Below are 13898 nucleotides of genomic sequence, written 5' to 3'. Positions count from 1 at the left end.
AATGGATGGAAGAAGAAATCAAGAAGCAAACCAAAATATTTAAAATACAATGTCAAAAATAATACCATATATCAAGATCAGTAGGATAGGCAGACTTTTAGCCATGCTTCCCTGAATGGAAGTAGACTGCCCAATTCCCTCATACCTCTTTCAGCACAAACCTGAAATTCTACCACCAGACTAAACAATAATCCATAAATCCAGTGAGCAATTACATTCCAAAACTGCACAAAAAGTCATCCAACAGCCCACAGACCATAGAAAAGTAGGTAAATAGCCAGCTCCAGCACAAACACATAATAAGTCTATTATCTTCCAGCCAGGACTCTAGCCAGAGGCAGCATGAGTAGAAGATTCCCCCAAATGTTTGATAAACCTAGACAAATAAAATCATGGGTAGGAATTAATTTCTTAACAAATATTCTTTGAAAGATTTAACAGTTTTGTGGGAAATCAATTTAGAATTATATTTTTATATCATGTGCCTCAATACTTTTTTTAGCAAGGTGATAGATTTGAACATTTTTTAAAAAGCCTAAAAAGATGGAAGAAAACACAATAACATGCTTATCCCAGATGTAGAAGAGAAAACTTTTTACAGTACCAAAAAAAACCTCAATGGGATCAAAAATTGGAAAGATTGGGGAAAACATTATAAAAATGACATACAAATTTGATAATTAAAACATATAAGGAATTGTTTTAGAAGATGTACAAAATAACTCCTAATCCATAATGAATAAATGGTGAAAGGATATAAATAGGTAGTTTTACAAAGACTTACAAAATGTCCAGACTCACCAATAATCAAAGAGTTTTAAATTTGAAACAACTTTAAGGTAATACCTTGTGCCCATCAAGTTGCCAAAAATACTTTAAAATAATAAAACTCAGGGCTGAAGATTTTATGGGTAAATAGATATCTTAATTCCTTGAAAACTTGTAGAATCTTTTTGAAAGCAATCTGGCAGTATTCAATACAGAGTCACAGAAATAATCCTAGTCTTTGACCCAGTAATTCAGTTGGGAATATTCTGGAATATGTTATCAAAAATTTTTTAAAGAGCTATTTGGAGATTTTCAAAGCAGCATTATCTCTAGTTAAAAAGACATAAGAAAAAATAAAAGTACCCTAATGCCCAGCATTGGAGCAATGGTTTAATAAATTGCATTTCATTAATTTATAATGCAATATTATAATAAGGTTGGGATTGATTAGAATAAAGAACAAAAATATGAAAAATATTTATGAAATTATACAAAGTGAAAAAACAAAACCAAAGGGACAGAATACATGCTAACTATGACTATAAGATAGAATGGAAATGAATAAACAAGTGTGGAATCCTGATGGAGATGTAGAAGGAATTGTAATAACATTTTAAGTGTTGAATTAATTTAAATGTAAATAGCTGCAAAGCAAGTCTAATTGGTTGTATTGGTGTTTCTATTTTAAATAAATCACTTAATAAAAAAAGAAAAGGTTGAGTGAGAGCATGAGTCAGAGAACTTGAGTTCAAATTTCAGTTCTACTACTGTTGCTGTGACCTTAGGCAAGTTATTTAATCTCTAGACCTTTTTTTTCATCTATAAAATAACAGGTTTGGATTTGGTGATCTCTAAAATATCTTCTCAGTCTTCTAAATATTAAACAACCTAAGAATGGACTGCCTAGCAATTGAATGGGCCACCAAATGAGAGGAAGCATGACTTGTTAGGAGTGATGGGGAATGGGGACTGTGTAAATAATAGAACTCCATGATCTCTTAAGCCCCTTCTGACTCTGGAACTCTCATAGGACAAATAATGGGGATAATAGAACCAAAAGGTCAGGAATGGAGAGAGAATGTAGGATGAATTATATGATAGAAGATTATGGGAGGCAGGGATGAGGCCGTATACCCTCCTTCTCCCTCCCCCAGCCAGACAACATTGGGAACAGGAGGATGACCTCAGCCGCCTGTGCCTTCCCAGTGCTATAGCTATCACCATAGGGAATAGAAATACTAGTAGGATATAGCCCACATACATGCTTTGGGGGAAAGGAATTATTGTGAGCTATTATGATTTTATTGAAAGAACCAAACAGGAAAACTACTTGGTCTTAAACATACCCAGACTGGATTTTCTCTTCCAAAGCTGTGAAAGTCCAATTTATATTACCTTGAACAGCTAACAGATAAGGCCCTGTCATAATGGTGTCAGTTTTTTCTGAACATAAAATGACTTTAGTTTGATTTGTTTAGCTCACTCTGCTATGTTTTATTGGATACTGGTCATTTAATTGTGATATTTGATTCTTCTCTTTCTAGTTTATAGGTCCATGTCTCTGGGCACCTTCTTAAAAGTATACCATTTAAGTTAAATGAATGAGTAGCGATTATAAGATGATATCAGAGCATGAAATGACTGCTGTACTTTTGCATAGTCTCAAGGGAGAGGAATTTGGAAGTAATGATCACTGCTGAGCAGATCAAACTAGCCTTCAGCTGGCTGAGATAAACTCATTGTAACTAGCAAGTAAAAGGCATTTGATCCCCAGCCTTACAATTCCATGAGCCAGGATGGCATCTGGGGACTCTGATGGAACAGCTGCTCTCCCTTTCTGCTGCTAGGGAGACTCTGGCTCTGGGGTATCTGAATCTATAGAGATGGCTGGCATATAATCAGTAGTATCTTCAGTCGCCATACATGAGCTTACTGTAACATCATTAGTATGGGCAAATTCCCAGCAGGTCTGAGAGTTCTGCTATAAGTCTATTAAAGCAGCATCCAAAGGGACCAGAACAGCCGTGGCTCAGAATGCCCAAGATAAATTGCCAGTGACTGTCCATGTAGGCCCCTCCTCCATATGTCCATGAGGTTGCTCATAGACAAAAAGAGAACTCAAAAAGAGAGAGAGGGGTGGGGAGATAGACAGACAGACAGACAAAGAGAAAACTGGTTTTCAGTTGTAAAATGTTGAGTGTTTGAGAAGGACCTGATCTGTATTTCCAGATGGAAATCTTGAGATAATGAATGGGACCAAAAGGGCCCAGAGAACAAGCAGTCACTTTTACCCCTCTCATTTTAGGTTAGGGGCCGGCAGCCTTTGAGAAGTGGCAGGCAACAGTGCAGAGCCATTGTACCTGGACCAGTGTCAGGAGGAGGAGGATGTGTGTTGATTACAAAGTATGGATTCTCTTGAGTGGAAAACTGTGTGCCTTTGCAGCTAGCACAGTACTTGGCCCATAATAGGCAATTAATAAATGCTTGTTGATTGATTGATCGATGGCGTGTGTGTGTGTGTGTGAAGGTGTGCTGGTGCTGACTCTTCAGCCAGGGTGGGCATGGCGTGGAGTGGGCTTTTTGGCTGGATGGGTGGGAGGGGCAAAGTGAGGGGGACCCTCCTGCCACTGGAAATTAACCCACGTGTGATCTTTGGTGTGCATGCCGACCCCACTGGTGTCTGTTCTTGCAACATCTCTGCTCTTCAAGAATGCTGGGGCGGCTCTTATTCCCAGGAGAGAGGCTCAAACATGTGAACCCTGTCAGAGGCCAGAGAGGGATGGTTCACAGAGAGTAGGGTAGGGCTGCTGAGCAGCCCTTCAAAAGCCGTTCCTAGCCCTTTGTGCTTTCTTTTTCACAGGCTGTTCCCAAGCCCATTGCATTGGAGCCCTGTTTTGGCAACCGAGCAGCAGTCCTGTCAGTGTTTGTGAGGCTGCCTCGGGGCCTGGGAGGAATCCCCCCACCTGGACAGTCCGGTGAGTGCATTTTCTGCTTCTTCTGAAAGCTGCAAGCAAGCTGCCTCTGGCTCCGAAGTAGAGAGGAAGAGAGCTAAAACCAGCAGGAGCTGTTACTGCTGAAAAGGGACCATAGGATGCAGGAAATTGGCCAAGAAGCATCTCTTCATGCTTAGATGTAGAGAGGCCAGGCTAGGCTCTGGGAGAGAAAGTTTGCAGAACATAGGCTATCAGTGGTGAGAAGCACTTTAGAAGATGAAATTTCATATCTGGAAGAGAACTTAGAGACCAACATGTCCAAAATGGAACTCTCCAGCACCCCAACCTTCCTCCAAAATTCCCCATTTCTGTTGATGGCATCCTTCCAGTCATTCAAGGTTCACAACCTTGGAGCCATTCTTGACCTTTTGCTTTCAGCCCATTCAGCTGCCAAGTCTTATCAGTTCCATTAAATCCATTCCCTTCTCTCTACAGATGATACAGCCCCCAAGCTAATTCAGATCCTCAAAATTTAATATTTGGACTATTATAATAACTTCTTTAAAAAAAAAAAAAAACCCTTACCTTCCATCTTGGAATCAATACTGGTTCTGAGGCAGAAGAGTGGTAAGGGCTGGGCAATGGGGGTTAAGTGACTTGCCCAGGGTCACATAGCTGGGAAGTGTCTGAGGCCAGATTTGAACCCAGGACCTCCCAGCTATAGGCCTGACTCCCTATCTACAGTGACCTAGATATAGATACTCCGTAATAAATTCTTAGTTTCCCTGATTTCATTCTATTCTCTCCCCAAATGCCAAGTGTATATTTTAAAAATAGATCCAAACATGTCATCCTGCCACTTATAGATCTTCAGTGGCTCTGTATCACCTCTAAAATAAATGTAGACGTTTCACCCTGTAGTTTAACATTCTCCACAGGTCTGACTCTAGCTTCCTCTTCCAGTCTCGTTTCCTATTGTTCCCCTTCATGCTCTCTGTCCCATTCACACTGGTCTGCTGATCCAGGGCACACAGCCTTCCATCACCCATCCTGGAGACCTACACAGATGCCACCCCTCTCCTACTTACCTCTGCTGAAAAGAACCCCAACTTCCTTTAAAGCCTAACTGCAATGCCACTTCCAAAGGGAGGTTTTTCTTTATCTTCCATCTCTCAATGAGGTCATTTGCCCTCTCCAAGTTTTGTATATGTTTTGTATTTACCCACTTAAATACCTATTGAACTCTTGTATTGTCCCAAAGTGGCACAGTGGATAGGGCCCTGGACCTGGAGTCCTAAATTCAGATCCAGCCTCAGATATTTAATAGCTCTATAACTCTAGACAACTCACTTAGCCTCTCTTTGCCTCAGCTTCCTCAATTGTAAAATGGGAATGATAATAGTACTTTACCTTCCAGGGGTTGTTGTGAGAATCAAACAATATATTTGTAAAACATCTTTGCACAATGAATGCCTAGCATGTAAGGTGCTATAGAAATGCTTATTCTCTTCTCTTACAGGAGCATGGAAGCTCATTTTGTATTTTGTCTTTATATCCCCAGTATCTAGCACATTGCCTTGCACATAGGAAGCACTTAATAAGCTTTATTGAATTAACTTGAAATCCATTGTAGAGAAGAGACAACTGAGGTGCAAAAGTAAAGGGGCCTGTCCAGGCCCCTCCCAGCCCCTTGTTTTCTGGGACTGATTGTGCTGGGCTGTGGCTATAGAAATCAAGGTGCCCAAAGCCCGAGAACTGACCAGGCCAAAGCAGGAGTCTTAGTCCAGAGGCTCTGCAGGAGCGGGTATTCACTTAAAGACTTCTAACTTTGACTTAAGGTTACATAAACACTTTCCTCATACTGGTGCTGTGGAGTCAGCAGTGCAAGTCTTATTGACCATGTCCCTATTTCACAGATGAATAATGTGAGGCTCAGAGAAGGACTAGGGCTTGGCCCAAGAGAGGCAGCTGGGGGTAGAGCTAGGGCTCTAGCCCAGGACTCCAGACCTTGAGCTCTTTCCCCTTCAAGCATAACTAAAAGACAACTTGAGAGCCAAGGCCTGGAGCTCAGGATCCAAGCCCTCAGAGCAGCAGCCAGCCCCAGAGAACATTCCGAGGGAGCCCCTGGGGGATGACGAGAAGATGTGTTGGAGCACAGCCTTGTGGGAGAAGCCCTGATTCTAGAGGCATCTTCCTTTCTTTGTGACTCTGAGGAGGTCTCTTTCACAAGCCTCAGTTTACTCACCTGCAGGAGTTATAATATTCTTGCAGGGTTGTTGGGATATGTGAATTCTGTAGCCTTTAAAACACTAGAGAAATGGGAGCTATCAGCACTGCTCTCAGAAAAGCCAGACCCAGCTACAGGCCCAAGTTTTTAAAGGACTTGGTACTAAAGTACTGATTACTATTAAAAAAAGACATCCCTAGCTGGAGAGGGAGGAGGAAGGCCCAAGGCAGTAGACAGAGGCTGGCTGAAGGGAGAACTCAGGATTTTCATCCCTCTCCCTACCACACACACAAACAGGAACCTAGGAAATACTTCAATTCCAAAGACTCTTGGAACTCTTGGAGATCTAGTTCATTAGCTTAGCTCGAGAGATTACGTTCCTCCTTTCTTCCTTTCAAGCACTCCCTTCAAAGTTTGTGTAGTTTAGCCCTTCACTCCCAGAGGAGGCGCTCCTACGGAACAGCATTTCTTAGCAGCTGTCTCCTCACGTGGCAGGAATAACGGCCATAGGGAGCCCCTGCTTCTTGGGAGCATACATGAAGGTCCCTTTAGGAAGAGACTTCTTCCCCTGGCTCAGCCGTCAGCTGTGATGCCTTCTTGTCTTTAGAAGATAAGGTTTTATGACAGTGACTGAGCTATTCCAGGACAGTCTGCTGCTGGCTCACCTTGACCTCATACAGTCACTGCCTCTGCAGAGCTCCATGCACCCTCCAACGGAAAGTATCTGCTCCCTGAGATTATCCTGGAGTCCTTTATCAGATTCCCTTTTACCTGTCACATCCCACTTTGGACCACATTCTTTTCTTACATTTTGAATAAGCCCACATAGACCCACACCCAGGAAGGAGGTAAGCTCACACAGGAACTTTAGAACTTCATACCTCTTCTCCCCAAAGCTTTCCCAAAAGCCTTGTGTTTGGTAGGCATTTAATTCTATCAGAATGTAACCACAAGAAATTTTCTTAGAGAATTATAGAAGTAAGGAGTTCTGGTGCCTTCCACCAATGTCTGATATCTTCACAGGTACTGAACAGACAATTAAGAAACTCAGAAAAAAGCATAGTACTCATTTTTTTCTTATAGCTTATTTTACCTTATTTTCAGTTCCTAATTCCCTCTTTCCCCTTCTCCACTCGTCGAGAAGACAATTGTCATACAAAACAAGTTGTCATATTAGCCATGTCCAAAAGAAAGAAAGAGCGAGCAGAAAATATGCTTCAGTCTGCACCAATCCATCAGCTCCCTGTCTGGAGATAGTATGTTTCTTCATGATAGAATTGTGATGGTCACGGTATTGATCAGTCCTTCAAAGCTGATTCTCTTTACAGTATTGCTGTTACTGTGTAAATTGTCCTCCTGGTTCTGCTTACTTCTCTTTGCATTAGTTCATACAAGTTTCCCTTGGTTTCTCTGAAACCATCCCCTGACTTAGGTTTTTTTTTCCAAGTTTTAGAAATTTTTATTTAATTACTTTAGAATATTTTTCCATGGTTATTCCATGGAATTCCAAGATTCATGTTCTTTCCCTCTCCTCCCTCCATTCCCCTCCTATAGCCAATGCGCAGTTCCACTGGGTTTTACATGTGTCATTGATCAAGACCTATTCCCATACCACTGATATTTACACTAGGGTGATCATTTAGAGTCTACATCTCTGATCATATCCCCATCAGCCCATGTGGTTAAGCAGTTTTTTTCTTTTTTGTTTCTGCTCCCACAGTTTGGATGTGGATAGTGTCCTTTCTGATAAGTCCCAAAGAATTGTCCTGGATCATTGCATTGCTGTTAGTAGAGAAATCCATTACATTCGATTGTACCACAATGTGTCAGTCTCTGTGTACAGTGTTTTCCTGGTTCTGCTCCTTTCGCTCTGCATCACTTCCTGGAAGTTGTTCCAGTTCAGATGGAATTCCTTCAGTTCATTATTCCTTTTTAGCACAATAGTATTCCATCACCAACATATACCACAATTTGTTCAGCCATTCCCCAATTGAAGGGCATCCCCTCATTTTCCAATTTTTTGCCACCACAAAGAGCACAGCTATGAATAATTTGGTACATGTCTTTTTCCTTATCTCTTTGGGGTATAAACTCTGTGTCATTTCTTAAACACGCTAGTATTCCATCACATTCCTGTACCATACCCTACTCAGCCATTCCCCAACTGATAGGTATCCCCTCAAACTTCCAGTTCTTTGCCACCACAAGAAGAGAGAGCTGCTGTAAATATTTTTGTACAAATGAGTCCTTTTCCTTTTTCCTTTGAACTCTTTGGGATACATACCTAGTAGCAGTGTCACTGGTCATGAATCATCAGAGGTCATGCACAGTTCCTAGATTTCTGGCAGGCAGGCTACTTATTCATGCTCATCCTCTTGGGATCTCTCTTTAGGACTTGCTGTGGCCAGCGCACTGGTGGACATTTCTCAGCAGATGCCAATTGCTTACAAAGAGAAATCGGGAGCCATGCGAAATAGGAAACAGCAGCCACCTGCACAGCCTGGAACCTGCATCTGATGCTGGAGCATGAGGACTGTCCCTGTAAGGGTTTTAACACACAAGAACAGTTGGAAAGGGAGGGAGGGTGGGGGGAGGGAGGGCCACAGATTTTACAGTCACGGTGCAAGCAACTGGAGATACTTGGAGAAGGCAGCGTCCTTGACCCCAACCTTGTCTGCATGGTCGTTTGCTTTGTCTGACAGTTGCTCCAGTTTGTGTTCCAGAGTCCACCCTTTTCTTTCTCGTCAGATTCGTTTAATTTAATTACAGGTCCAATAATGATCTTGTCATCATTATGGGAAGTCAGTGTAAATAAAGCCAGGAGAACAGTTAGGAATGAATGACACTCAGGTTTACACATGGAGAACTGTTCCTGGGGACTTGTATTTCTCAACTGTGCAAAAAAAAAAAAGATGCAGTGTTTACAGGTAAATGTTAGTCATCGATAACTCACCAATGCAGGCTTTTAGGGAACCTTCAGGTGAAGTCACTTAATTTTCATCTGAAGCGTATTTTCTCTTTAAAAAAATGCTGTTTATTCTTGAACCATCTAGGCAGATATCTCTCTTCCATAGAGTGGTATTTTTCTAGTTGAGAATTATTTATAGTCCATCTCTTTGGAATCATGTCAAAATAGAATAGAATGAGACTATTTTAATATAAAGAGCAGAAATGTCACTTGGAAAGAATGCAGATTATTGTGGTTTTCTAAGGAATCTTGGTTAATATAGTCTTAACCCATTTAGAACACACACATGTGCACACACACACGAAGTGCCTAGACTTTAAATAGATCTAGCAATTGGGAAATTAGTATACATAGGTTTTTACATAATTGCATTCCTATATTCCTGTAAAATTTAAATGGTTACCCTAAGCAATCTGTGCTCTTTTCTAAAACCTAATTTGCAGCTAGGAAAGATGATGGAATATTCCCACCTAAGGACATGCTTAACCTGGGAGCAGTACCTGGAAGGGAAAGTAGAATTGAGCTACAATATCCTATGTAAAAGCTGCTGTTCTCACCTCTTGTCATAAGTCAAAGGTGTGTAAATGTGGAGTGTCCCTTGTGTGTGTCCCATCACCTTTTAGGTTTCAACTTTAGTGTTTCTCTTGACCCTTCTGTTCTTACTCCCAGGGCACAGAAGTGGAGGTTATTCATCCTCTACATCCACCAAGGGGGTAAAGAGAATTGGGGGCACCCCATGGGTATTCTGGGAGTAAGACACAGCTCCGTTATCCTGTGTCCATTTCCATTATAACCTCATCTGCCTTGAGTGTCTGTTTCCTTCAGGGTCTAGGCTTGTGGACTCAGATGTCTGTCTGGAGAAAGGCACAATCCCTGATGGGATTCTCTTCATTTCACTTCAGGTGTGTCTAGGGCCTTTTGCTTGAGCCTATAGGTACAAATATGAAATAAGACAGAGGCCCTAGCATTAGGGACCTTAAAATCTAATTGGAAGATTGAGACATAGGCTCAAATAAATATAGTACAATGTAGAATGTGGTAGAGGAGAAAGAGAAATTCAGACACCCCTATAGAAAAGCGCAAGGAGGAGGAAGTCACTTTCAGCTGGGGCTTCCACCAAGGGCCAAAGCCCAGAGCCTGCCATGATATGCCGGAGGGGAAAGAAGACATTTGCCTTCTTTATCTTCAGCAGAAACGTCCCCACCTCATCTCCCCAGTTGTGAGTGACTCTCTTCACCAACTAGAGCCCATGAGAAAAATTAATAGAAAATCAGCACTTCTAGAAGTCTAAAAAGGAGAAACTCAGGTTTGCCAAATAAAGTGAGCAATAGAGAATAATTTTAAGAGGGGCAGGAGGAAAGAACTCTTAGAAACTGGAAGTACTGCATCTTTTTTTCCCCTCATTTTCTTATGCTCTGTCTCTTAGTATCTATAACAGCCAGTGGGAAAAGTATACCCCCACTGCATCAGCAAGGCCTAGGCTATGACACTGGACTAGAAGAATTTCTCTCCCAACTTCATCTCAGAACAACTAACTACAGTGGTGAGGGAGGTATACCTTTGAGCATTTGGGGAGCCTAAGACCTGGGAGAACAACTGTCTTATGGATTTTTCTCTTTGAGACACATCCCTGATGAAATGCAGTGATAAGAGAGAGCTTTTTTCTCTTCTTCCACCCTTATAATTCTATTCTATATCCCAGTGGCAAGATCCCCATGAATGCTTTTTCCATAGTTTTTTGGGGGGAAAAAAACCAACAACACTATCTAATGTACCAATGAATTACCTCCAATAGACTCAGTTCTCCAAGAATGGACACTCCCCTTCACACAATACTGACCAAGAGTAAGGGTATATAACCTCTGAAGGTCCCTTTCAACTCTAACTCTGGGTATCCAGGTGAACCCTGAGAAGGAGACCCCACAGCCCCCTCTGCTTTAGATTGTCCATCCAACTTTCCCAGGAGGTGCCATTTATGTAAAGACCCTAAAAGTGATCCAGGCCTGTTTTAGGAGTGAGGAAAGAGGCTGTGGGAGCTGCCTCTTACAAGGAAGTAACCTCAGCATTGGCTCTGAGGACTGCTTTTCCCTTTGCTAAGATATTCTTCTCTTTGCCTCTCCCCCACCCCTTCCAATCCCCACCCCAAAGTCGTTGTTGGAAAAGTCCTGAACAGTGAGTGAATGTCAGCCACAGAGGGGCTTAACTGGCCAGTTCTTCAGTGACTTAAAGGAGAGTGTGCAAAAGATGGCAGGAAGTAGAAGGCAAGGTTGAACTCAAGAACTATCAAAAGCAAGGCAAGCAGAGCCCTGCAACAGACCAAGAATATGAACCACTTCTTTCAGGGAACAGCCCTCCTGGAAGTCTTATCTCTGCAGAAATGTGGATTGTCTGGGCTGTTGACATGTCTGTGCCACACACCTGCTACCTTCTGCCAACAGCTAAATCCAGACTTAAAGGTAAACTAGAATGGGGAGAAGCCAAGCCTTATGAGACTTGTGTATCTCACTTCTAAGCCAGCTTCCCAGTGGAAACAGTCCTGTGGGTCTTGGGCCATGGGAAGAGGCCCATATATCGTCAGAGAGCCTGTGATTGAATGAAAACCGTTTTAATAACACAGCTAAATACAGTAGCATCTTGTGCAAAATGAAAATGCATATAAAATAGAGAAACTGCTCATGTATTTTTGATGCATTTTAAATTATGCCTGAATTTTGTCTTAATACCATGCCCCAATGCTAAGCACTGGGTATCTTTACAGAGCTCAGAGAAGTCAGCCAATTAGATCCTGATGCTCTGCCAAAATATCCCCAATGTGTTGATGCATTTAAATGCAACTCATTTCAATGAAATATACAGAATATCTCAAAACAAAGCTTTTCTTCTGCCTAAAAGAATGAATGCAGCTGTTCCTTAAGGGAATGTTAAAATGAAGCATGTTTAGCCTCTTCAGAATTGGCCCAAATCTCTATTTGCAGGGGGCCTTGGCTTCAGGGTTTGGATGCCCTGCATTTCAGCCCTAGAAATATTTCCCTTGGTTTTAATAGTTGAAAGATTATGAGACATGGTAACAAATATTCCAGAGCCATGTCTCAGATGGTTGAAATTTGTGGTCATGGCTTCATTTAGGTTTCTAATGGAAAATTTCTAGCCTTTTAGTTTATATGATGCCTTCAGGCACTGAAAAACAAGAGTTATTTTTATTTGGTTATTTTGTTTGCAAATAGCTCCCATTTTTCCAAACAAAAATTTCACAAATGTTTGTATCCATTATGTGCAGCAGCAAGCAACACCCCTGCTCACTAGTTTCCTCTCTTACTCCTTCTCATATCCTTATTTCTCTAGGAACCTGCAGTCTGTTCTGTGGATACAGAGAGACTGAGGTCCCTTCCAAACCTCCCCAAGGTCCATCTGCCCAAGATCAGGCTAACTTGATTGCTGTGAGATGCACTGGAAGAGAATCATGGGCCAACAGGTTTGGCCAGGTCATGTATGCAGGGGAGAAAAATGGCTGGGCAGGGAGGTCTGTGGGGTAAAGGGGAATCACAATACTGAGTCACTAAACCTGGAATTGTCAGGAAAGCTTCTTCTAGACTCTCTTCTGGGCAAGTTGTTATTGGCACAGTGTAAGTCAAGTCACATGTACTAATAATTCAAGTTGCGGGGCAGGCGGGGTTCTGCCAACTAAGCACACAGTAAAAGCAAAGAAGAGTCGGGTTTTAACTTCCTCACCTTTATCAGCCATGCATTCCCATAGCAAGTGATGTGACCCTGATGGAAGAAGAGCAATATGTTCCCTGTAGCAGGACGTCTCGAAGGAGAGGCTGTGTGACAGCATGGATGGTGAGGGAGGGGCTTCCAGAGAGGATTTTTGCCCCTCTGGAGGCTGGACTAGATGCTCTCTGGTTCGGAGAGTCTATTCAGGAGAAAGGTCAGCAACCAAACTCTAGAACTGACTTTCCTTCCAACTGTTCTAGAGGCCAGAATCAAGGGCAGAGATGTGAACAGAGGCAAGAAATAGGCTGATCAGAGGCAAATTGTGCTCAGGATAGTTGCTATCTCTTCCACTTTGGGGCCCAAATGACAGTTGCCCAATCTACTGAACTTTTCTTAAACAATAAAAATTCTTGTGCATGTCTTCCAGGTACTGTAATTATCCCTGAGAGACATTTCCCCCTGATTAGTAATTCACATGAATAAAAGCTCTGCCAGGGAGGAAAAACTGTGTAATAGCCTGTAAAATCTGTCAGTCTACCCTTTTCAAAGAAATCCTGAGAGAGATTCCCACTTATTCTGAATTTGGACCTAGCACACATTAACACTAGTGAAACCTATTTCCTTGAACTAATTCTGTCTTTGGAAACTCCTTGGGTCTGCAGTTATTTCCAGTTCTGTGTTCAAACTCCAGCTTAGTTTGTTAATATGTATAATTTAGCATTGATTGCACTCATATGTAAATACGGAATAAGTATTGTAAACTATTTCATTGCTGGGGATTGTGGGGGTTATACATACACAAGTTAAGACTGCAACTTTTTGGTATTTTTTTGTATTGTAAGATAACAGCTAATTTAAGCCGGAACAAGAGAATTCTGGGAGGTCTGTGCATTTTAAACACAAATGTGAAGTACATGTATATAAACAAAAAGTAAATACTGTAATACAAAATTTCCTTCGGAAATAAAAGTAGAAGATCTGGTTAAAGTAGGCTTTTGTTTCTAAAGTATTTGCTCTCACTTTTCTGTCTTCTCTTTTATTTGGGAGCACTGGAAGCTTTTGGGAGACTAAATCCAAAAAGAAAACATCCAGTGGAAACAAGATGCCTTTAGACCCACCCATAGATCTTGCTTAGAGTCTTCCTATGCCAGTTTGACTGGAGTCCTGGGAATCATGAGTTCCCTACTGAGAAACGCATGTCTGAGTGCCTTGATTCCAGAACCAGAAGAACTGAGCTTGGGCCCCTGCAATACCTACAATACCTACAGGCTATAAGACTTAGATTACT

The 13898-nt window shown here is 41.8% G+C and overlaps 1 protein-coding gene across 5 annotated transcripts in view; it reads left to right on the top strand.

Moving 5' to 3' along the window:
* ATRN (attractin) overlaps positions 1-13597 on the top strand; it is a 230099-nt gene extending 216502 nt beyond the window's left edge. For 2 of the 5 annotated variants that reach the window (XM_056802270.1, XM_056802273.1), the window contains exons 28-29: positions 3629-3743; positions 8321-13597. In XM_056802270.1, the coding sequence (XP_056658248.1) occupies positions 3629-3743; positions 8321-8445 (240 nt within the window). In that variant the 3' untranslated portion in view covers positions 8446-13597. Of the gene's footprint in view, positions 1-3073; positions 3172-3628; positions 3744-8320 lie in introns of all 5 variants that reach the window. The other 3 variants (XR_008912798.1, XM_056802271.1, XM_056802272.1) reach the window with 3 other exon arrangements.
* The last annotated feature ends 301 nt before the right edge of the window (positions 13598-13898 follow it).

Source organism: Monodelphis domestica, chromosome 6 (genome assembly GCF_027887165.1).
Source record: "Monodelphis domestica isolate mMonDom1 chromosome 6, mMonDom1.pri, whole genome shotgun sequence".
NCBI classification, from domain to species: Eukaryota; Metazoa; Chordata; class Mammalia; order Didelphimorphia; family Didelphidae; genus Monodelphis; species Monodelphis domestica.
The sequence above is the reverse complement of the archived record's forward strand: the minus strand, read 5'-3'. Positions and strand labels throughout refer to the sequence as shown.